The sequence below is a fragment of the Amblyomma mixtum genome, chromosome 7, assembly GCF_055824585.1.
Source record: "Amblyomma mixtum isolate Tamu chromosome 7, ASM5582458v1, whole genome shotgun sequence".
NCBI classification, from domain to species: domain Eukaryota; kingdom Metazoa; phylum Arthropoda; class Arachnida; order Ixodida; family Ixodidae; genus Amblyomma; species Amblyomma mixtum.
The window spans coordinates 82,482,494-82,506,968 of record NC_143018.1 but is presented as its reverse complement, the minus strand read 5'-3'; the positions used below and the strand labels follow the sequence as shown (position 1 = coordinate 82,506,968).

Sequence of the window (24,475 nt, the reverse complement as noted above, 5' to 3'; positions counted from 1 at the left end):
ACCCACGTACGCGCACAGTCCTCAGCGACTCCAAAAGAGCAATACAAAATTACTCGGCAGGTTTTATCTGCCATACGGGTACTCGGACTCTACATCCGCAGACGCAGGCGGCCAGACACTACATTGGCCAAACTCCGTAAGGTGGGGGACCAGGTGCGCCGTATGGTCCGCCGGGTTTCCAACAAACGCGGAGGGTTACGAAGTAAGGATGCCTTGCGGCTGGCAAACGCCTTCGTAACTAGTCGAATTCTCTATTCGACTCCTTATCTCCACCTACGGAAACAAGAGCAGGACGCCCTTGAGGTCATCCTGCGCAAAATTGTTAAACGTGCCCTTGACCTCCCCATCACTACTTCAATCAGCCGGCTTATGGCTCTTGGGGTGGTGAATACTTTCCGGGAGCTCCAGGAGCCGCACCTTACAAACCAGTACACGCGCTTGTCGCTAACGGAGTCGGACGCCGCCTTCTTGCTCGACTGCATATCCAACACACCCCTCCAATGGAAGACAGGTTTCGCATCCCGGAACTGTGGAGACGTGCCCTCCGCGTGCGGCCTCTTCCAGCAAACATGTCACATGAAGACCATAATGGTCGGCGCCTGGCACGAGCGGAAGCGCTAGCCCGATATTATGGCAACAAAACAGGTGTATACTACGTGAACGCCTCCGGCCCTCACCACGGGGGATGGTACACGGCCGCGGTAGTTCACAACAGCAACACAGTAAACGGCCTAACTTTCAGAGCCCGCAGTGCAACACAAGCAGAAGAGGTCGCGATTGCTCTCGCGGCCTGTCGGAACGTCGAACAAGGCTGCACTCCCTTCCTAGCCTATCGAATATACCAAAATTACATACGGGATACGGACCCCGCACACCGTTACCTCATATGGGCCCCTGCTCATCAGGGGTTGGCAGGAAACGAGGCAGCAGACGCTGCCGCCCGCGCGCTCTCTCACCGGGCTGTTTTCTCCTCCCCATCCGATCAGTGACCCGATTTTAATCCGGTATATACATTCAAAGATATTACAACATATTATCAAAACTATCATCGCCTTTACCCTAGCCCATGTAAAGGCCTGAAGAAGGCGGATGAGCGGCTCCTTCTCCGCCTTCTCACCAATACATTGCTGTGCCCGGCAGCGCTAAAACATTTTGACCCCTCCTTTAGCGGCAGCTGCCCACACTGTAGTGCAGTGTCTTCTGACACCTATCACATGGTGTGGGCCTGCCCCTCCAACCCCGCTATTCCCCCCATCCCCAACCCAACCCGGGAGGACTGGGAGGCGACCCTGCTCGGCTGTCACGACTTACAGGCCCAAGCCTTAGTCGGGCGCGCCCGGGCGGCGGCAACCGCCACTGGAGTCCCATACTAGGAACCTACACCTAGTGTTTGTAAGGATCGGTCCCTTACGGACTGATCCAAACATACCTCCTGTTCATTCGTAATAAATGTTTTCACCACCACCCACCCCGCTGCACGCATCCTTCGCGGCTGCACTCCCGACCATAAGATCAACCTGGTCTGGGTACCCGCCCACGCGGGAAACTCTGGAAACGAGGGGGTCGACCGACTAGCCCGAGGACTAACCAACCGGGCGGCCGGCCCCACGGACCCAGACGCTCTTGCCGAGGCTCCCCAGACCTTTGCCGAAATTACCAACCTCTACAGAGAGATGAGACGCCAGTTCCCGCCTCCACACCCCGACTTTAATCGAGCGCAAGCCACCTTGCTCAGCAAGTTGTAGACGCACTCCATCCTTAGCCATTCTAGACTTTCACTCATCACAGACGGGGAATACGATCCCGTCTGCCAAAATTGTTACCAGGGAGAAATCGCCACCCAGGCTCACATCCTCTGGGGTTGCGCGGGAAATCCGCCCCCTCGAACCTTACTGCCAGCTCCCTCCGAAGACGGATGGAACCAACTCCTCAGAAGGCCAGACAAGAGCATCCAACTGGCACTCATTTCGTGGGCCCAGGAAGTCGCCCTCACCTGGGGGGCCACACCAAGCCCACCTGCCGTAAATCCCGCCAATCTATAGCAATAAAGTTGTTTCTCTCCGCACCGTACTGGAAGGGAGGAAGTGGAGTGAAAGAAGAAAGAGGAAGTGAGGCCGTAATGAAGAAAATGAAAATTTGTATTTGAGGAAAGGATATTACGCAGTAACTGTCTCAAATATCACGGGAGACACCAGTCGAAAATTCTATTTGAGGAAAGGAGATTGCGCAGTAACTGTCTTACATATTTCGGTGGACACCCATCAAAATTCGCGCGCAGCTACGTCACGACCATTTTGACCAATCTTAAACGCGGACAAATTTGCTAACACGTCTTGTTCACTACAGTATGAGCCATTAAAGGCTTTCGCCTTAAATTTGGCGTCGCATCTCGCGTCCACTTTTTTGAGGTGATGGGATGTGCAATGTACTATCAGCAACGAATGAAACACGGTCAAGAAAACAGAGGTAGCAACACAAATACGCTAACATTTTAGCTCCTAGGCAGAAAATATAAAGAGCTTGATTAGCACTTCTGCAGAAGAATTCTCGTGCTTCGAAGTGACATTAACCTCCGCTTGTAAAAAGCTTATCCTGCCTAAGAACTTGTTATTTTGCTGATCGTAGCTCAGTCGTCTTGGTCGCGCTGCGTTTCTTGCTGGTAGTACAGTAATGGAAGAAAGTAAGTTCGTTGATAGTACAGTAATTGTTTCATCATTAGATTTCCCAGCTGCTTTCGTGCTTCTCATTAAAGAGATGTGCAGGGACATTTCAAGCACTCTGTTCTGGGATGGCCCGGAAAGTACCGCATTTCATGTTGGCCGCGGCATCCGTTAAGGTTGTCCGCACTCCCTTCTTTTGTCTTAGCATTAGAGCATTTCCTCTTGGCAGTCAATCGCCACTCTTATTAGAGGTCTGGCTTTGCCAGGCAGCGAAGCGGTACGGGTCACTGCTTATGCAGATGACATCACTCTGTACTTAGCTGAGTCGTTACTTTTATGCGAAGCATAATAAAATAGCCCAACCCAGCTCCTCGAGCGCGGCGGTGTCGTTACCATTGACCTTTCGTGACCTCCATGTCATACCACGTGATGCGTGACGCCACAGCAGATGAAAAAAATGGCTGAGGCTTAGCTTAGGTTAAGCCTAGTCAGATGCGAAGCTTATTGTCGCCGAGTTGCATATCGAGCACGCCGCTTGGTTAGACGTTCTTCACGCTCTTCATCAGTCTCTGTAGCACGCCGCAACTTTTGCTTCTCATTCCAACGAGCAGCCCTGTCTCCAGGAGGCATCTCTATCCCGTGTACGCCTAGCAGAGGCAGACGCACCCCCTTGTATACCGCCGCTCCAGCATCATGTGTTCACTACAGCGCACCTAGCGGCAGAAGCAGGAAACACATTGGTCGCGACGCCTCGCGCGACGGCGCGAGCTGGGGCCCCGTTTCTCCTATGTCGTTACGTCACGCATCACGTGGTCCTCCTTGGTCGCGACGCCTCGCGCGACGGCGCGAGCTGGGCCCCGTTTCTCATCTGCTGTGACGTCACGCACCACGCGGTCATCCTTGGTCACGACGCCTCGCGTGACGGCGCGAATTGGGCCCCCGTTTTTCATCTGCTGTGACGTCGCGCATCACGTGGTATGACATGGAGGTCACGAAAGGTCAATGGTAACGACACCACCGCGCTCGAGGATCTGGGTTGGGCTATTTTAGTATGCTCCGCATAAAACGGGGGCCCAACTCGCGCCGTCGCGCGAGGCGTCGCGACCAAGGAGGACCACGTGATGCGTGACGTAACGACATAGGAGAAACGGGGCCCCAGCTCGCGCCGTCGCGCGCGAGGCGTCGCGACCAATGTGTTTCCTGCTTCTGCCGCTAGGTGCGCTGTGATGCTGGAGCGGCGGTATACGAGGGGGTGCGCCTGCCTCTGCTAGGCGTACACGGGATAGAAATGCCTCCTGGAGACAGGGCTGCTCGTTGGAATGAGAAGCAATAGTTGCGGCGTGCTACAGAGACTGATGAAGAGCGTGAAGAACGTCTAGCCAAGCGGCGTGCTGGATATGCAACTCGGCGACAATATGCTTCGCATCTGACTAGGCTTAACCTAAGCTAAGCCTGAGCCATTTTTTTATCGGGGTTCATCTTCAAAACGTAGCAGCACGAAAAAACGAGGACAAGAGAGACACAGGTACGACAGGACATATGCTGCTCCTGTCGTACCTGTGTCTTTTTATGTCCTCGTTTTTTCGTGCTGCTACGTTTTCAAGGTGGATCAATACCAACTGGCCCAAACTTGCGTGCTTTTGCATAGTATCGGGAGCTACCAACCCAGACTCGTACGAAGGCGATAGCCTTTAACGCCTCATACTGTCGTTAGCAGCTGTGCCGGCAGCCGCGTCGGCAGATTTGTCCGCGTTTCGGCTTTGAATCGAACCACGGCCTTTGGCATTTGAAGCGGAGACGCTACCACTCCTCCACAAAGGCTCAAGGTTTGAGCATGAATAAAGGCACATCTAGTGAATGCATGGGCTTCAAAAATAAAATAAAAGGAATACAAATTAAAAATAAGCAAAGAAAAAAGGAACAAAAATAAAAATAAAATACAAAATACCATATCAAGAATGAAATAGAAATAGAAATTAGTTATGAAAAAGAGGAAAAGAAACAAAAATACGAAAATGAAATTTGAGAAATATAAAACAAATAAAAATAAACAGTGCGCCAGGAAAAGCTTTCGCCTTGCAGCACTGCAGAGAGCCAAAGTGCCCGCTGAATTTTTTACACCGGCAATACATTTTCAGTGGTGCGCGCAGATGCGCATTTTAGATGTGACTTACGACTGTGCTGGATTAGGGGACGGCCGTCGAAGACATTACAGCTCGTGTGAGAAGGGGGCAGACATTCGACCTGCCTCTGCTTGAGAGGCGCTACCTGGTTCAGTCAGTCATGCTAGGTGCCTTCTGGTACCTCTGCTACACTCTTAAACCACCCCTCTGTGTCATAAGGCGGGTCCAGACTACAGTTTTCTTATATTTTTTTTTTATGCGAAGCATACTAAAATAGCCCAACCCAGCTCCTCGAGCGCGGCGGTGTCGTTACCATTCACCTTTCGTGACCTCCATGTCATACCACGTGATGCGTGACGTCACAGCAGATGAAAAACGGGGGCCCAACTCGCGCCGTCGCGCGAGGCGTCGTGACCAAGGATGACCACGTGGTGCATGACGTCACCGCAGATGAGAAACGGGGGCCCAGCTCGCGCCGTCGCGCGAGGCGTCGCGACCAAGGAGGACCACGTGATGCGTGACGTAACAACATACGAGAAACGGGGCCCCAGCTCGCGCCGTCGCGCGAGGCGTCGCGACCAATGTGTTTCCTGCTTCTGCCGCTAGGTGCGCTGTAGTGAACACTGCTCATCGCTACAAAAATGAAACAAGTGAAAGGAGTAAACCACTGGAGTGGAAAGAGGAAGCCACGAAGCTGGTGGAATATGGAAATTAAGGAGGCCATCGAACAACGACTGGTGGCTTCAAGGGAACACAGAGAAGCAAAGAAGGCGCAGTTATCTAAGAGGAAATAGGCGAAAAATGGGAATCTTATCGACAAAAGAAACAGCAAGTTCAGGCCCTAGTCCAGGCTAAAATGAAGCAGTCCTCTGATAAATGGCTGGCTGGCGTTCGCGAGGCAAATAAAGGTGGGCCAAGAAAATTCTGCAATCATATAAGCTGGTTGGGAAGAACAAATAAAAGAACGCAGGAACAGATTATAGATGCTGAGGGAAAATGTTTAGAGGGAGACGATGCTGTGAACTACATTACGTCATTTATAGCTGCGTCTTTTAGCAACAACAATGGGGTAATCTTCCCAAGTGAGGCGGCAACATAGGACAGCACAATAGAGAACAGCTTAGAACTGACTAGTCTTAACTGGGACAAGGCGGAAGCGAATATTCCTAAAACCACATCCGCAGGGATAGACGAAATCCCAATTAAGCTGATTAATGAACTTGGCCCAAGAAGCAAGGAAGCGCTGATAAAAGCATTTGAGATAGTCATAACAAATCAGCAAATTCCGCACAGCTGGAGACAGAGTAAAATGAATTTGATTTATAAAGGGACAGGAGATAAGATGAACATCAAATCCTACCGTCCGATTACGATAACGTCTGTTATGTACAGGCTGGCCATGCAGGCGGTGAAATTAAAAATGCAGGCATGGGTAGAAGGTAATCGGATACTCGGAGAACTTCAGAATGGGTTCAGAAGGGGTAGGCGTTTAGATGATAGCCTGTTCGTGCTTACCCAATGCATAGAAATAGCTAAGGCGGAAAACAGACCTCTGTTTTTAGCCTTTCTGGACATAAGCGGTGCATACGATAACGTGAACAGGGAACTCCTGTGGAACATATTGAAAGATTTAGGTATCGGTCATGACGTAATTGATTTTCTACAGGAAATCTACCGAGATAATGAAGTTGAAATTACATGGGAAGGGAAAAAAAGTACCACAACTGTGGGGGTGCACAAAGGATTAAGGCAAGGTTGTCCTCTATCACCGCTGCTGTTCATGGTTTACGTGATAAATATGGAAAGAAGGCTAGAAGAAAGTAATCTAGGTTATAATCTGTCGTACAGGTTAGGCGGAAATGTAGTTGAGCAGCGACTCCCGGGTTTAATGTATGCGGACGACATTGTACTGTTAGCAGATAGCCAGGAAGATTTACAAACTTTGGTTAATTGCTGTGGAGACGAAGGAGACGCTCTAGGATTCAGTTTTAGCGCAAATAAATCAGGTGTGATGGTTTTTAACGATACAACTGACCAGGTGCTTACAATACAAGGCCACGAAATACCCAAAGTGGCCGCATACAAATACCTCGGGATATGGCTAAACGAAGGGCAGATATACACGGAAAAGCACGAACAGGCTCTCAGGGCAAAAGGGCGAAGAGACGCCGGGATAATGAAACATAGGGCATTATGGGGGTACAACAAATATGAAGTACTAAGAGGTATTTGGAAAGGAATAATGGTGCCGGGACTTACTTTCGGCAATGCGGTTCTGTGCTTAAGGGCAGAAGTTCAGTCGAGATTAGACGTAAATCAGAGAGCGGTTGGAAGATTAGCCCTTGGTGCCCACGGCAAAACCACAAACGAGGCAGCCCAAGGGGATATGGGCTGGGCATCGTTCGAAGCACGGGAAGCTAAGAGTAAAATGCTATATGAAGAACACCTGAGGAAATTGGACGATAACAGGTGGGCAGCTAAGGTATTTAAATATTTATACACAAAGAGCGTTGACTCACATTGGCGGAAAAGAACTAGAAAACTAACCAGTAAGTATGCAGGTCATGAGGACGGAGAAAGAAAGAGCATTAAACGACAGGTTAAAAACGCGGAAGTTAAAAATTGGATGAATTCAATGGAAAAGAAACATAGTGTAAAACTATATCGATGCTGGAAAAGGCAGATCAGGAAAGAATTTTTCTATGATAACTCAAGAGGTAGTGCCCTACTTTTTGAAGCTAGGTCAGGGTGTCTTAGAACGCGCAGCTACAAAAAGAAATTTAACGAAGAAGATGACGCACGTGCAGTGTGTGGTAGATCTGTGGAAACAATTGAACACCTCATAATCAAATGTGACGGTATCCATCTGGATGTCGATGCTGGCGCAGTCACTCTTCTTGTGGCCCTAGGGTTTAAAGATAACAATGGTCATGTAAATAAATTTGCAGTGGAAGTCAGCAAAAAGCGATTGGAGGATTGGTGGCTGAAAAGCAGAGATGTGGCATAAGGTTAGAATTGTAGGAAACCGTAGGTAAAGATGGTGGCGATTCTTAATGAGAATTGCCAACACAGTAAACAAAAAAAATAAAGAAGAAAAGCTGAGCATGGTGGCAATTGCCACCACCCCGTTTCAAAGGGGGCGCTCCTATGCATCCATCCATCCATCCATCGATGCTGGAGCGGCGGTATCATGGAGGAAGAAAAAAACTAGGAGGGAGCATGACGTCACAATCTTGAAGCCTAGTCATAAAAAATATAATGGAAAGCATCATGGGAAATAGGCCCTCACGTGACAAGGCAGCGGTAGCTCTTAGCCGGATTTCGGTTTCGGTTTCGCTCTCTCACTCTACGAGCAACTGCTCGACCATCTGCCTGTGTTCACTGACGGCTCCGTGGTGAGCGCAAACTGCTCGCTCGCCGCAGCGGCCGCCATCCCCAAGCGACGCGTGCGCTGATTGCGGCGCAATGGAGACATTGGAGCACATGCTCCTTCGCTGTGACGCTTCTACAGAGCCGCGTCGCGAGATGGTCGCTGCCTCATTCTGGACAGTCTCGAAGCGCTCCTGTGGCCGCGCGGAATTGCGCGCACCCGTGACATAACAATGGTGAGCCTCTGTGCGTTCATCGAGCAGACGGGCTTGACTTCCCGCTTGCTCTTCGCCATGTAGTGCACGCGTGACACGAACGCTCCGTGGGTGCTACCTCGGACGCTATACGCGGCCGGGCGCCCCACCCCGGCCGCTAGTGCAGTGTGCCCCGCGCGCGCGATTAGTCTGAGACGGGGCGCTACGTGCGCGCGGCTGTGTAATAGTTTACTTCTTTTGGTAAGTGACTGTGCGCAGTGGCCGGGAGACCCCGCGCAGGGGCAGACGTAAAGCCGCCGGCACTCTCTCTCGACAGCGAGAAAGAGAAATACTTCACCGCTGCATTTCACGTCGGAACCGCGTATGTGCGCGAGCGCATCAGGTGCGACTTGTGTCTCGAGAATAGCAGAGAACGGCGGGCCCATGGGAGGGCCGAAGTCCACCTGTCCGAGAAACAGAATCTTGCGCAGCGCTCCGGAGCGCTCGTTAAACACGTCCGTCCGCTGTAAGCGCTCTGGAAGCCACTGCGCCCTTTTTAGAGGCTCGTTTTCCTCGCCTACTCTCGAGTTCTCCGCTTATAGCATGCGCTGAAATAAACGCTCCGTATGTGTGTATAACGACGAAAGGAATTCCTCTTCATTCTCTTTATGAACCACAGTTGAACAGTGACGAGGTCGCGGCCGCACTTTTTGATGAAAAGCTTACCTGCAGTTTTCTGCAGTGCACCCAAAAACTCAAGGGTGTAATCAACAGAAGTGTTGAGACGCGGAGCCTTCAGACAACCTCGAGCTCGGTACGCATTCCGCCAAAGCTGCAACACAGGCGCTGCGCTTCTGCGCTACATCGGAACACGCACGTTCACTAAAAAGCACCGCTGGTTGGCAGTCTGGTAACTGTGGAGGAGGGCCTATTTCCCAAGAGTCAGTGCGCAAAGGGCCCTTGGCAGGGACGTCAGAGGAGGGTGGCTTGCAGAGGCTGAGCGCACTCTCTCCTAATTTTCTTTCCTCCATGGGCGGTATACAAGGGGGTGCGCCTGCCTCTGCTAGGCGTACACGGGATCGAGATGCCTCCTGGAGACAGGGCTGCTCGTTGGAATGAGAAGCAAAAGTTGTGGCGTGCTACAGAGACTGATGAAGAGCGTGAAGAACGTCTAGCCAAGCGGCGTGCTCGATATGCAACTCGGCGACAATATGCTTCGCATCGGACTAGGCTTAACCTAAGCTAAGCCTCAGCCATTTTTTTGGTCTGGCTGAACCGAGCTTGTCGCTCGTGCTACACCATACTCGTGCTGTTGTTGGACTACCACGGGAGAGAGGACGTTTTTCCTTTCACAATTTGTCTGTCACGTCCTCGCTGTTAGCTTTGAAGGGTATTTTGCGTATCCTGCTAGGAAACCCATCTCCGGTGCCAACCCTGCATCGGTACTTTTTGGGCCCTTCTTTACGCTTTTTGGATCCAGCGGCCCCTGTTAATCATGGACGTCAGTCAGAGTAGCCTACCGCTTTCTATGCTTCGTCAGTGGCCTTTTACAGGCATGTAAGAGCAGTAGCACCTGATGTCAACTTCTTCGCAGACCATGCGGTGGACGTTATGGGCTCGCTATTGTTGCCTGCTGTGCCGGCGTCTCACCGCTCACCTATGCGCCGCGTTCAGTGGGCGCGCTTAGCGTCGACACCTCTCCCAGACCATCTGCGCCACTTTGTCTCGAAACTTGGCTGGGCAGTGCTCCCTACCTGTGATCGGTTAGAGCGGTTGGGTGTGTTGCGCTCCAGTACCTGTCAGAATTGCCCGTTCCCTGAATCTAATCGCCACTCCACAGTCACCTGTGTGGTAGCGAGCGTCTTTTGGCGCGCGGTTCATGCGGGATTCCTCGGGAAGGGAATTTCATGCTTCGTGTCCCGCGACCGCTTCCCCAGCGGCTGTTTTGCTCGTCTGTTAATTGTTGCAGGTCTTTTTAGTTTGCGCCGCAGTCGCTGGTGGCTTTGGACGCCGCGCTGTGTGGCTAATTCTCGGCCGTCTCCGACGGGAGCTGATGAGATTTTAAGCATGAAATGCTTTTAGCTCCCGTTGTCGGCAGTGTGGTGACGTCACGCCTAGATCGAGAGCCAACATCCGGGCACTGAATTCCACTCATCCGGGCACTGAAACGAGAGCATCCGGGCACCGTACGAGATTTAACGAGACTCTCTAAGCGCTCCAACAGGAACCGGCATACAAGCGCCGGTAGCTTCGCGCCGAACGGGTGGTGGCGTTCCTCCCTTCCTGTACGGTGCGGTTCGGGTGTCCACCGAGATGAGAGAGAATTAGTGCGCCATTTCCTTTCATCAAAAAGCGCTGCGTTCAAAGGGCAAAGCATCGCGCCGAACGGGTGGTGGCGTTTTTCCCTTCCTTTACGGTGCGGTTTTGTCCCTCGAATTCTTTCTTGGGTGAGGAAGTTTCTCCGGCAGTGGTAATGCCCATTCATTTCTGTAAACAACTGTCTTTTCCTGGTTTTTAGGCCAAACTGGTGCTAAGGTCTCCTTTTCAGTGTTTCAGTCAAATTATTGCCTTTTCACTCTTCTGTCAATAAGTAGGCCATCCTAGTTTACATCGCTCACGAGCAATTCCTGTTGGTTACTTAGAGATATTTATGGTACCTCTTTAATTGGCTCGCCTTACACGCTTAGTGCCATGTGCTCTTTTAAATGTCAATGTATCTGGTAACCTTGGCATTTGCATATATGTAAATAAAATTTTCTTTGAAAATCTAGCGTCGTCGTAAGAAAAAAATTGCTGGGGCTTAGCGTTGGTTAAGCCTAGGTAATTGCGAAAGCAATATCACCTTGGCTACGCTATGTGTTTCGCTTATGGGTGGTGAACATTGCTGATGTCCGTGTGTACCCACGAAATGAAAGCGCAGTGTTGCTGCTTGTGTCAATGATTTATGGTTAAGATTTTAAGCTTCGCCTCTATGGAATGCGCACAGCGTCTTGCAACGCTGCCAGGGAGTCCACAGAACGCCATCGCCCATTCGGCTCAACGCCTTGTTCGACAGTAAATTGGTTTTTGAGGGAAGGAGTTGTATCTATCTCGCATATCTCGGTGGAGACCCGAACCTCGCCTAAGGGTAGGGAGAATGATGGGAGTGAACGAAGACGCCGTATTAGCTAGACGCGCCAATGTACGGTCACAGGTGGTGGTGGTGGTGGTGAAAAACTTTAATTATCAAAGAGATTTTGAAGGTCAAAAAACCCTGCTGCATGGTCGGTAACCTTAGTCCGGGACACCGCACGACGAGGCCCCGTCTCGAGCCCGCTTTACTAGAGCCCTTTGGGATTCCAGCGTGGAGCAGTTGAGGAGGGCAGTCTCCCATTCCTATCGGGTGAGGGTGGGGGAAGGAGGAAGGTGAGGATTCTGAGTACATGCCCACACCATGTGAAAGATATCGCAGATCTCTCCACAGTGCGGGCAGCGCCCATCTGTGTTCGGATCGAAGTGTTTTGCAATGGCAGGACAGAGAAGAGTTCCTGTCTGCAAGCGCCGCAGAGCTCGCTCCTCCGCCTTACTCAGCCCCTTGGCAGGTGCCGGGTAGAGACGGTGGCTGTCGCAAAATGGCTGTGGCTTAGCTTGGTTAAGCCCGGTAATTGCGAAAGCAATATCCGTAGCTACGCCATGGTTCAGCTGGTGGTGTAGCTGGTGGTGGTGCTTTTGGTTAGACTTGTGGTGATGCATCGGTTATACAATCCAATCAAATCAAATCCATTTCAATACAATCCAATCCAATCATCGGTAGCGACCGACCTCGCTACGCGACGGGCTGAAAGTGCAACTAGTATTGCTTTCGCAATAATAATGAATTAGGATTTCGCAGAACCGCAGAAGCGGTTTATGAGCTTCTGAGCCAGGAGAGCTAGGATGAGGAGCCCGGTGTGTGAGCGCTCGGGCCGCCGCATCAGCGGCCTCATTGCCTCGTAGACCCTGGTGGCCAGGAGCCCAGATCACTTTTGTGTGAGTTGGATCGGCGGGAAAGCGTCTTAGAATTTGGGAGGCAAGAGGTGATATATCGCCTGAAAGATAATGTTCACAGGCCCGGCGAGAGTCTGTGATAACCGTTCTCGATTTTGGATCGGCGGCAGCGAGAGCTATTGCGACTTCCTCCGCTCGTGTTGAATTTGGGGCCCGAAAAGATAGCCCATCGACAATCATTCCCCGGTGGACTACGGCAGCCATGAAGAATCCCGCGGGCGACGGCCCTGTGATGTCCACGTAGTAGACGCCGTCTTTATATCCATATTGCCTCTCAAGCGTGCGAACCCGTGCTTGTCGTCTGCCTTCATGTGATGCCATATCCTCGACTGGCCGCGAAGTTCTAGCTGCGGCGCGCTGAAGAGCCGACTTGGTGCCCCATCTCTCGCTCTGGTATGACGTCAATAGTCACATGACCGACCACCGACCGTGAAGGGTAGGCTGCGGTACCGCGAAGAGGCGACACCTGGCGTAGTATTGCTTTTGCAATAAAAATTGGCGGGGGCTTAGCTTTGTTTAAGCCTGGTAGGTTGCGAAAGCAGGTGTTTTATACTGCATATGCAGAGCCTCTAGTGGGAAGAGCGCAGCGCACCGTGGCAAACGGCCGCCGTTACCCGACGAGCAGAGTTGGTAGCCCGTCTCTCGCTCTTGCTATGACGTCACGATATAACGTCATTAGCGCCTCTAGCGGGAGGAGCGCGGCGCGCCGTGCCAAGCGGCCGCCGTTACCCGACGAGCCGAGTTGGTAGCCCGTCTTTCGCTCCTGGTATGACGTTACGCTATAACGTCACTAGCTCCTCTAGCGGAAGGAGAGAGAGAGAGAGAGAGAAAACTTTTATTGCTCTTTCAAGAGATTCGCGGAGATGAAGACTTCTTGGTCGTCCTGCTTGGGCGCTGGCGACTTGAGTCTTCGAGCAAGGGTGGGCCCTCAGTCCAGGGCTCCACTGAGTCGTGCCGCTTCAACAGCGTGCTGTACCAAGGCCCTCTGGACCTCGAGCTCGCTGCTGGAGAGACAGCTCTCCCATTGCTCCTCACTCGGTGGTTGATAATTGTGGAATGCTATGTTTCTTTCGCACTCCCAGGTAATGTGATAGAGTGTAGGTGTACCGCCGCACCAGGGACAGTCTGATCTGAATTGCGTTGGTGACATTTTGCTGTATATGTACAGGTTAGGAAAAGTGTTCGTCTGTAGCCTACGCCATCCTACAGCCTCTTCCCTAGTCAGTGCTCTGTGTGGTGGTGGATACCTCAATCTAGTTCCCCTATAAAGTTGTAGGGTCTCTGCGTAGCCTCCCTCGCACGTGAGTAGCCGTAACTCCGGGGCGTCCGATAAGCCTGCTCGGTAAGTGAGCCCTCGAGCCAGGCTGTCCGCCCTTTCGTTTCCTGCTACGCCTGCGTGAGCTGGCACCCAGATGATATGCTGTATAGGCGTTTTTCCAGCGGAAGCTGCCGCCTCGCCGATGATCCTAAGGGCGATGCCGCTAATGTTGCCCTTCGTATAACTCTTGCATGTTTCTTTCGAGTCCGTTAGAATGTTCAGGGAGCGGCCTCTTCTATAGCCTTCGGCTACCGCCAGCGCGACGGCAATCTCTTCGGCCTCCGCTATCCCCGACACTACCACTGAAGCGCAGGAGGTCATTTCCCCTGTACCATTGACTACCACTACAGCGGCTGTGCGCTTCTCTACGCTTGCGTACATAGAAGCGTCCGTATATAGTGTGTTTTCGGATCGGCCTAGCCTTTTGTCCATCTGCTCGGCCCTAGCCCTCCGCCTCTCCTCGTGTAAGTTGGGATCCATGTTTTTAGGCAATGGCCCTACATTGAAAGTCCTTCTGAGGTCGTCTGGTACTTCTGTGTATCTGTCAGCCAGACCACCGGTGTTCCGACCCAACCTCTTCAGGAGCGCCCTTCCTGTGGGGGAGCCTCTGAGTCTAACCAGTTGTGCACCCGTTTGAGCCTCTGCGAGCTCGTCGAAGGTGTTGCTGACTCCGAGCTGGAGCAGTTTTTCGTTTGATGCGTTCCTGGGCAGGTGCAAAGCGATCTTGTAGGCCTTCCTGAGGACACAGTCGGCCTGCTCCCTCTCCGCTTTCGTTGTAGCGTGGTAAGGCAGCGAGTACATGACCCTGCTGACGATCAAGCTGTTTACGAGTTTTAGAGTGTCTTCTTCCTTCATTCCGTATCTTCTCTGAGATACTCGGCTGATCATTCTTCCCACTTGTTCCGCGGCCCTCTTGAGCAGGGTGATGGTGTGACTGCGAGGCGCGCCGTGCCAAGCGGCCGCCGTTACCCGACGAGCCGAGTTGGTAGCCCGTCTCTCACTCCTGGTATGACGTCACGCTGTGACGTCACTAGGCATGGTATGACGTCAGAGGTCATTCTAAAGGTCAAACACGCCAAGTGGCCACCGCTATGCGAAAGGACGTTCTTGGGAGTAGTATTGCTTTCGAAATAATAAAACAGTTCTAGCACATCAGTAATTCTAAGTTATTCCTCTTATATCTTTGTAATCTTTCCTCTATCTGCACGTGGGAGCGGTTGTAGCTCAGCTAGAGCCAGTAAGCGGGCCTGTGCACTTTTGGAGCGAACGCTTCACTACGGCACCTCGTGCTTCGATCGCCGGGAGCCTAGTTTTCACCTTCAAATGACCTTCAGCTTCGAAAGCAAAGGAAAGGCGCAGAACTGGCACCCTGGGAGAGTGTACACCTTAATCGCGCTTTAAGCTACGAAACCACAGAAGCGGGAGCATGGAAAGCAAAGTCGCATAATTGCCCTCTTCGAACAGTGGACACCTCAGTCGTGCTTTAAGCTACGTGGCGGAAGTGACAGATGTGCGCCGCACGCGTTGACATTGACAACGCTGTACCAGAAACGCGGCACTGAAGCTATAAGCCATTGTGTTCAGCTGGCGTTGACAACGTTTTACACTTCGATTACTTTAAGGAAAGGAAGACGCATAACTGGCTCCCTGGGTCAGTGGACGCCTGAATCGCGCTTTGAGGTACGTGGGGTGAAAGATGTGAGCTGCATGCGTTAGCGCTGACAACGTTGCGGCAGACACGCGGCACTGCTGCAATAGGCCGAAGCTTTCATTGGGTGAGCGAACTCTCGCGATCAACCATTAACTGCCACCTGCGAAGGTGACAGGGTGGGTGCGCTGCCTATCCAGTGTCCAGAGACGCCAAGCTTCTTATAGTTGCCCGATAGATACACCATAGCTTTCGCTCTCTAACGAGGTTCAGCAGTAGTTGAACCGCACTATTTTTTTCATCCTTCTTTCACTCGCAACAACAACAAGTTTGGGGATGCATATATGCAGAAAAAAGAATGTTTGTGCGTTGCCTCACTAGCCAGTCAGATGGTATTACTCTATCAGATGGAGCTTGCATGCCCTCTTACAACTCTATGAATTTCATTGACCAGCTGACCCTAAGCACGGCGCGGTAAATGTTTTTTCGCGGATCTGTATCCCGAAGGCTTTTGTCTAAAACTACATATGTATGACTGCAAATATATTTCAGCCATTCTCGGCTCTGTTAAACATACCTATTGCTTTTTGTCTTGTGCTTTAGCAGCTAACCTTTCAAAAAGACGCCGTAATGAGAAATCAGGGTAACCTGCTCCTTTAATTCTGTTCGACGCTATAGGGTAGCAGCTGGTCGAACAAACGTTATTAGCTGCATGATTAACCGTCAACCATCTTTGTGAAATCCCCAAAATGTCATCCAGGCATTCTGTCCAATTCCGCTCTCCTGTGACAGTTCTTATGTGAGCCAATCAAGGCGCTGTTTAAATGAGCTTCCAATAGACCACAGGGATTCACTAGGGTACTTGGTGCCGTCGTCAAATTTAAGCTTACACTGACAAGAACTTCAATGCAAACCGATCCTGAACGATCCTTAGGTCACCTTCTAAAACATTGATCTAGCTGCTGAAGATCTAGTAGAAGCCTTTAATATTCTTAAGGCTGGCGTAGCGTGCGTTAGCCAGCCATTTGCAGCAATGCTGAAACGATTGAATGAGCTATTGTAGAGCATTTTGTGAGCATTGCCGGATTATGTTCTCATCACGAAATGTATTTATTCAGCTCCAGTTTGACTAAAACTCGTTTGAATACTTAGCGCCCGTTTGGTCGTCCTCGCTTTCTATCGCAATGTTCTGGAAGCAAGTTTAGCCTTCGTTATAGAAGTTAGCGGTAGACCGCATCATGCAGCGCAGTTTTTCGCAGCCGCGAAGCTCAGTTCTTGCTCGAAGGTCGCGCCACATGTCGATATCCGGCGAACTGTTCGGTGCAGCACCTAACTCGGAAACCGAAGCTTGCCACAAGCCTTCTTTACCCAACCTCACAGACCAATGTCGGTGTCACCATATGCTAACCTCTTGAAATTGGCCATCGAAAAGTTATGGCCTTTATTTGTTTCTTAACTATTGCGAATAAAGAACACTGAGGCTGATGTGTCCCGTATAAATGACAAAACCAGACTCGCTGTACTGGCACTGGCCAATGAAATATAGTCGCGCCGAGAATCGTCCTGGGCGAGACAGTTGTCGTAAGCGTGACGTCTGCTGGTGACCATAATGTCACTGAATTCATTGCGTTCATCACCTATCACGGCAAGAGCAGAGACCACCCGACGAGGATGTCAGCATTCTCTTGCGCTTTTGTGATGCATTTAGGCTCACTTGGTTGGCTCGCGTATCGCGGTCGTAAAAAGAGCAGTATACTTTTTGATATAGATGCAAAAGAACTCAGACGTCATTCGTTAAAAAAATCATAACTACACTACCTTTGGTTCTTCAACCGTTACATGTACCCACATTCACCGCTTCTGTCTTCTTCAGCGCTTTGTGCACTTCAACTGCATTTCTCATTATCATTCTCTTTGCCAGGTGGGAAGGAATATTAGTACGAGATTCTTTTAGGGCTAATAGCATTACTTGGCTTCCTAATTTATATATTAGTTCAAATACAGTAAATTTGCATTCTCTGCTTTTTGAAACTAGTAGGCAAGTCGCATTGTGCTTCCACACATTTGTATTCACTAGCTTGCTTTATCGGTGCGCTCAACGATCTCTTCTATACTTCTGGCAGCATGATGAAATATTTAATTAATGATGGAGGAATAACTGATTCTAGCCATGCGTATGATTTATTTAAACATGGATCGCTGTTTTCATTACAGTAGTAAAAGCTTTAGGTCAAGGAGAAATTACTCATTGGCATTACTCATTATCATTCACTTCAGTGCTATCGTGCGGCTAGAAAATAAAGGTGCACAACTTTCTCAGAAACTTCTCTGATGAGCTGAAGATAGTGATTGGTTACTACGTGGAGACTGGAGACTGGTAATCGATAACTGTGAAAGGTGATCGAGTAGACTGCGCTGTCGCGTCTACTCTTAAGGCGAAGCTTGCGCATACTCCTACATTGTTGCGTAACAAGATCACTGCCTTTGTTCATACAGCCTCCTTCTTGTTAAATTTAAGACATGAGTCATGAGCTTCTTCGGTTTCTCTCTTCTGTTAACCTATCACGTTCGCTGGCAGTTGAAAACGATAAGAGGCGCCATGCACTACGTGATTCGAGTTTCCAACGATTCAGTTTTACTCTTTGCGTGGGCGTTTCATTAAAACAACATATATATTCTTCCCCATGACTGAGTTTTGCTTATGCCATTGTCAGTACTAAGGCATCCATCCTTTTCTTTGCTTTTATATGCGTGAACCTTTCGGCCAAATGGCTACCCGTAGCACAAATGCACAAAAGAGAGTGACAGGAAAATAATGCTGGGCCTAAAGTGAGATGCGGCGGAAACTTCTTCACCATTCCGTTTGCGAAGGGTCGCGCTGAGAGCGTTTTACTGTGAAGTAACATGCGTACTTTGCGGATTCACAGAAAGCAAGCATGCTTGTCAGACAGACGACGTAAATCAAAAGGAACGGAAGAAAAGACTAAATGACTCAATCATGCTTTTGATTTGCTTTATAGGGTTTAACGTCCCAAAGCGACTCAGGCTATGAGAGACGCCGTAGTGAAAGGCTCCGGAAATTTCGACCACCTGGGGTTCTTTGTTAACAAACTCACCGCGAGCGACCCTCGTTTGATGTCTGATATTCCGTTATTGAAGCATAAGTCCAGCCAATGTGCCTAATGTTACTTAACGACAGTCGCATACGTGAGAAAACGCCCGACGCGCAAAATTCGGGGCAAAGGAAGTCAATTCGTAACCTAATAGATAGGGCTGAAAACGAAATACCGCAGCGCAGACAATCTGGATTCCATTCTAAAGTTGGCTGTTGATGCTATCAAAATCTTTGCTATTGAAATCTCGACCACGTAACGGAGATTTCGATGGCCCACGGATCTCTACCAGTCTGCAGTTGAACGTCGCTTGGGCCCGTTGGCTCAATGTATAGCTAACCAACGCTCCTCGACTTTCTACAGCCCCATTGTGGTAGAGTTAATTTCGAGTATCCCGCGCATTTTTAGTGCGAGCAATCTGCGAAAAATCCTGTGGCACGTGGTTCATCTTGGTGACCTGACCTCGCGGCGTGACCACAAGCTTAACACCAGATTGTGAGAAAAGTGCCCACAGTGGCAGGTGGCAGTTAAATTTATTTATTTGCTTATTTATTGAACTCTCAGCGCCGAACGCATTAAAAAGGGAAGTGATTCTATGCCTGGTGGCTACAGGTTGCCCCGGAAAAGCTACCTGGGTCTGACAAGCCCCACATAGCCGCAGAGTTCCGCACATAAGGGCACAGAGCCTCCGCTATGGATAAGTAGTTATGGTGCTCAGCTGCTGACTCGAAAGACGCTCATTCAACTCCGGCCGCAGCGGTCACCTTTCGGTGGAGGCGCAATGCTAGAGGCCCGTGCGCTGTGCGCTGTCAGTGCACGTTAAAGAGCCCCAGGTAGCCGAAATTATCCGGAGCCCTCTACTACGGCATGTCTCATAGCCTTAGTCGCCTTGGTGACGTAAACCCTGTAAAACCTAAACCCATGAGAACGTCACCTTGTTAGAAGGAGCCTAAGTGTCCCCCCCCCCCCCCCCCATCAGTATTTATGCTGATTCAAATTTTTCGGTACACAGCTGTCTCTGAATTGACCCGCTAAATCTGTCAGCTTGAGTGAGGCTGGCTACAAACATCAGTTGTTGAAGATCACCACTGAAAACTTTCGTTATATGTAGAAACTTGTACCTCTATTTGAGACCTTTTCAAGTAAGAGACATTGGCAGGGCGAACAAAAATAGAACAAAAGCAGCACAACAGTGGAAGTAATCCATACATATGATTAAATGAGAGCCCAGTGCCATTATTCCGTCCGACAACAGCGCAGGTCTAAGTCGCAGGTCTCTCCTCAGAACAGTACTGGAATGGTGTTAAGGTAATGGCGCGGAGAAAAGTAATGAACTTCTGGTAGAGCTGGCTATCCAGCCGTCGACATTCAGATTTAAAAGACAGCGCTCTCTCGTTTGATCGTGGGGTGTTTCAGCGCCAGCGTTAACTTGAACAGAAATGTTTACAGTAGAAGGACAAATGTGTGAATATCTGAACAAATTGCTTGGACATGTCAGAGCGTTTAGCAGCAGCAGGCCAAACTGTGCTTTCTTGATATAGGGGGAGCAAGCACCACAGCTTACAGGAGGACTTAGGTGCTTTATAGAGCCAAATGGTTGCAACACTGATTGTGCAGGTGTCGCACGCATACATTTCGGCTCGCTGTGCCATCAAGATGAATAGCAGCAATGGAGCAGCAAATAAAGCTATTGTTAAAATGCATCAAGAAAATAATGTAAGTCTGTTGGAAACTACACTGCTGCTACTTTTGACCAAATTAACGAATTCACGAAATTTCAAAGAGACAGAACATTAAGTGCAGATTTCGGCCATTGTGCCGTTCCATCGTAAATGCCACTCACCATTTTGTTTTCTGATGTATTCCAATATTTATTTACAAAATCTCGTTTGCATTTGGCACCAGCAAGGAATTGCCGTTGTGCTGTTCGCCAGTCAGTCCTGCTCTCCATGACGCGGACGTTAGGAACCATACAATTAGCATCAATGTTTACTTGGTTTACCATAGACTGCTTACCGTTTCGTTGCGACCGTCAAAAGAAGCGGCACTACCCTCTGATTGTTACAATCACCAAAACTAATTCCTTCCTTCGCAGGTGAACGTGACGGTGCTGTATGAACCATACTGCAAGGACAGCGTCTGGTTCATCACCAAGCAGCTCCTCCCCGTCTACGGCCAGTTACGCAAGCATCTCATCGTCGAGATGGTGCCCTTCGGCCGAGCTCGCATGAAGGTGCCCCCGGGCGCGGACTCCGCCGTGGCGTTCGCATGCCGCCACGGGCAGGCCGAGTGCCAGGCGAGCCTTATCCATGCATGCGCCATCAACCTGTATCCCGACCCCGACAAACACCTGTCCTTCATTGTCTGCACGCTCAAGGCCTGGAAGCCGGAGAAGAATGTGGCCAAGTGCTGCACTGCCAACAAGATGGACTCCGCAAAGATCACTGGCTGCGCCTCTTCACCGCAGGGCAAGATTCTCCTGCGGAATATGGGCTTGCGGACCATGTCCTTGAAGCCGCCTATAAACTACGTTCCGAGCGTGGTCATTGACGGCGGCTTCAACAAACGCTACCAGAAGAAGCTGCAGAAGCAGTTCAAGGAAACTGTCTGCAAGCACTTCAAGCCGCCGGTGCCCGAGCCCTGCGTGGTCAAGAAGAGGCGCGGATGGTTCCGGCGCTAAATATTTGCGTCCTTCTCTCAATATTCTCCTCTTCGCGTAGTGAAAGCCTCGCACACCAGAAACTGTTGCATGGCCATATTTGAGTTTAACAACCGTCCCCCCAGAAGTCGGTGGAACATGGGTCACTTGTATTGGTCGATTAGATCTGAAACTGAAACGCTGCACTGACAATTATTGTGACCACATAATCTGAATACTGTGACACAGAGGTGATCTCGGCAGTTAAGGCAAGTGTTCAAAATTCGCGCATGGGACGGCGCCCTCAGGCGACGCAAGGAATAAAAAATTACGGAGAGCACTTCAGACTATTTGCGTGTTTTGATGCGAAACCGTCGTTTATTTTTATTTCTTTTTTATTGTTTATTTCATTTCTCTCTCCCTTTCTAATGACGCACCGACTCATCAGCATACTATGTTAAGGCAGCACATATACTATCTTCACCTTTATTCGCCAAGAACCAAAGCGACTTTGAGGCCTGAGGATTGTGTCCTCGCCACGCAGTCAGTCCTGGGTTGAATCCCCTGCACCTTAGGAAAAGGCTTTTAAGGCTAGAGCCTTTAATGCCTTATCGTTGTCGAGAGGTTGTCAGTAGAGGTGCCACGCTTTTTCTAGTCAGACCAGAAAAAAAAGGCTTTGTGCACGATGGATTCGAACCATAATCCTTTCGTTCCGCAGCCGAGCGTGCTAATGGCTACGCTACTTCCTGCCAACGCATATGTAGTTCTCCTTGTCTAGGACGCTGGAGAGAGTTTGCAGAAAGGCGTCGAATCAGACGGATGTCCCCCAAACGCCTTCCAGTGTCTCCAGCATTCAAGATTCACAAGCGATTCAGTACTTAATTAACATTTTAACCACACATCAGTGACACAAGCAGCGACACCGCGCTAAAGGTTTCCGCCTCACAGCACTTTAGGTGCGGTTTTGTTTTACTATGCCTGATCCGCTGGGTTGAGGGTCGCCATTAATTCTGGACATCGGGTTTCTGTGCCTATGAGCCATATGATGTTTTTGCATTGAAAATAAGTATCTGTCTCTTCATTACAGTTGCTGATCCTTTAGAGCACAACTCTGGAGTTGCCTTGTGCACAAGTGTCAACTTGGGGCTGCTACATACTAAGAGTAGGTTCCGTTCAGCGGATTACATTGTAAACGTTAGTGCTAATGTTCGAGAAAAGAGTGGAATGTCGAACGGTGCACAGATACTTCCTCGAAATACATCTGCGTCGGCTTGCAGCTTCTGCAGCCAAGCATGGTAAGCGGTAAGCAACAAGTCTGTTTGGAGCACTAAGGAGACTAACAACAGAGTAGCAGCAGTTTTTTCCATCAAGAGCCCATGAGCGCCGATGAGTTTTACAGTGCAGATCTCGCAAGGTGACAGCAAGACCTTAAATTCTGCTGAGGTAGAAGCTCAGCCATGTGAGAAAATTTCAAAGGAAAGGTACGTAGGGAAGCCGTTTTAAAGAAAACTGAATAGCTTCTCCCCTCCCGCTGTGGTCCGCTATTTGCAATTGATTTTAGTTAAAACAGGGGCTGAAATTTAGTTATTGGTTGCTAAATACTAGGCTCAAAATATGGATTAAAGTGGGCTTATCTTTGTTTTGGTAACTCTGTTTCAATAGAAATATTCTAATATTTGAGCCGAATAGCTTGAAACCATCTACGCGCATGCAAACCTAATATCCACTACAATAGAGTTGCGCATATGATCCTGCAACCAAGGCGGAGACTTTTATACTGTACTGTACTGAACAGCTCAAGTTGGTCATCTCTCCATACGTCATCTGGCAGCGCTGCAAGCAAGTTCTGACCTGAAATCCATTTCGTACTTTATGCTGTGGGACTGCATGTGTTCACTCAATCACGTGAGCACATGCTAAATACTAATTTTGGGAACGGAAATATTGCGTTCCGAAATAGCTGCAACAGAAAAGGAGCAGCCTACAAAGACTGGTTTAGGGGTACATCAGTATTCAAGAGGTGAATCCTAATTTTTTTTACATTCGAAGGCCAGTTTAACATGGTTGGTTCATGGTTTATGGGGTTTAACGTCCCAAAGCGACTAAGGCTATGAGAGACGCCTTAGTGGAGGGCTCCGGAAATTTCGACCACCTGGGGTTCTTTAACGTGCACTGACATCGCACAGTACACGGGCCTCTAGAATTTCTCCTCCAAAGAAATTCTAGCCGCCGCGGCCGGGATCGAACCCGCGTCTTTCGGGTCAGCAGCCGAGCGCCATAACCGCTGAGCCACCGCGGCGGCGCCAGTTGAACAGTAGTTGCACTAACCACATAACTAAATGTATATTTTTTACTATCCCAGAGAGGTGATCTATAAGTTATGAAGACTTTTCAACCCCAAATGTTTAAGAAACTGAGTATTTTTTTAACTAATAACTAGCGATTTTTCCGAAATAATGGTGTTTTAGTGCTCGATGTGTTAAGACACAATGCGGGCTGTTCGAACTCCTCAGTCATCCCTTTAGCTAAGTTTTATGATATACGCATAGCGCTAAAAGCATGGATTGGCCGTTGTACGAGCAATATCTAGAATTAAGGCCGTACATAGAAAAAATGTGCACTCAACCGTGTAATTAGCAATTAAGGTCTTAACGCCTAAATTTTTTTTGCATTTAATTGATGTTTATTCCGCACCTGAGATCTCGTTTTCTTAAAGGCTATTTTCGCGACAGCGTAGACTAACGCCCTCCCTTGTTCTGCATTGAATTCACCTGATTAAAACCCTGCCACTTTTAATTAGCTGAATTGGCTACGCCGTCTCAAGTTCTCTAGCACATCGATGGTCGCTCACCGCTATGCTGTGCAAGGCGAATTAAAGTTGAATAGAAGGATCGAAACTTGTAAGTAGAATTCACACCAACCAGAACATTTCCTTAAGCTTCTAGTTACGTGGGGTTTTGCCTGCCAACTCCCAGTCCGTAGCCTTCTAAGGTATTTTGCAATGGAAGTGTAGTACAAAGTTCAATGAGATTCCTTTTAACGCTTTCCTTTCGCTGGCCCGAGCAGCTGCATGACTCATCAGTGGCCTCATCATGGCTCCTCTGCTTCGGACGTAGCGCGAATATCCGAAGCCGGGAAGCCATCAGGCAAGGCTCCCATTGTTTTCTCATCGTCTGGGGTAGGACAGATGGTCATTAGTTCTCATAAAAAAGCGCCTATATTTCTCAGGAGCGGGGCCCTTCATCTCGAGGCTAGGCCTCGTTATTACCAGAGCACGTAAAAACGAAAGATACAAAAAAAACGGCTCATTGAAACATGCCTACGGTGTGTTGTGTCTGCCCGTGGGCGCAGGCGCAAGGCAAAAACACTAAAGAAACAGCGCCATG

At 49.6% G+C, this 24,475-nt stretch overlaps 1 protein-coding gene across 1 annotated transcript in view; it reads left to right on the top strand.

Annotated features, from left to right (window-relative positions):
- Positions 1–21,161, top strand: part of LOC149336634 (GILT-like protein 1) — a 37,028-nt gene extending 15,867 nt beyond the window's left edge. The window contains exon 2 of the mRNA XM_089554742.1: positions 20,547–21,161. Coding sequence (XP_089410868.1) covers positions 20,547–21,131 — 585 coding nt within the window. The 3' untranslated portion in view covers positions 21,132–21,161. The remainder of the gene's footprint in view (positions 1–20,546) is intronic.
- The last annotated feature ends 3,314 nt before the right edge of the window (positions 21,162–24,475 follow it).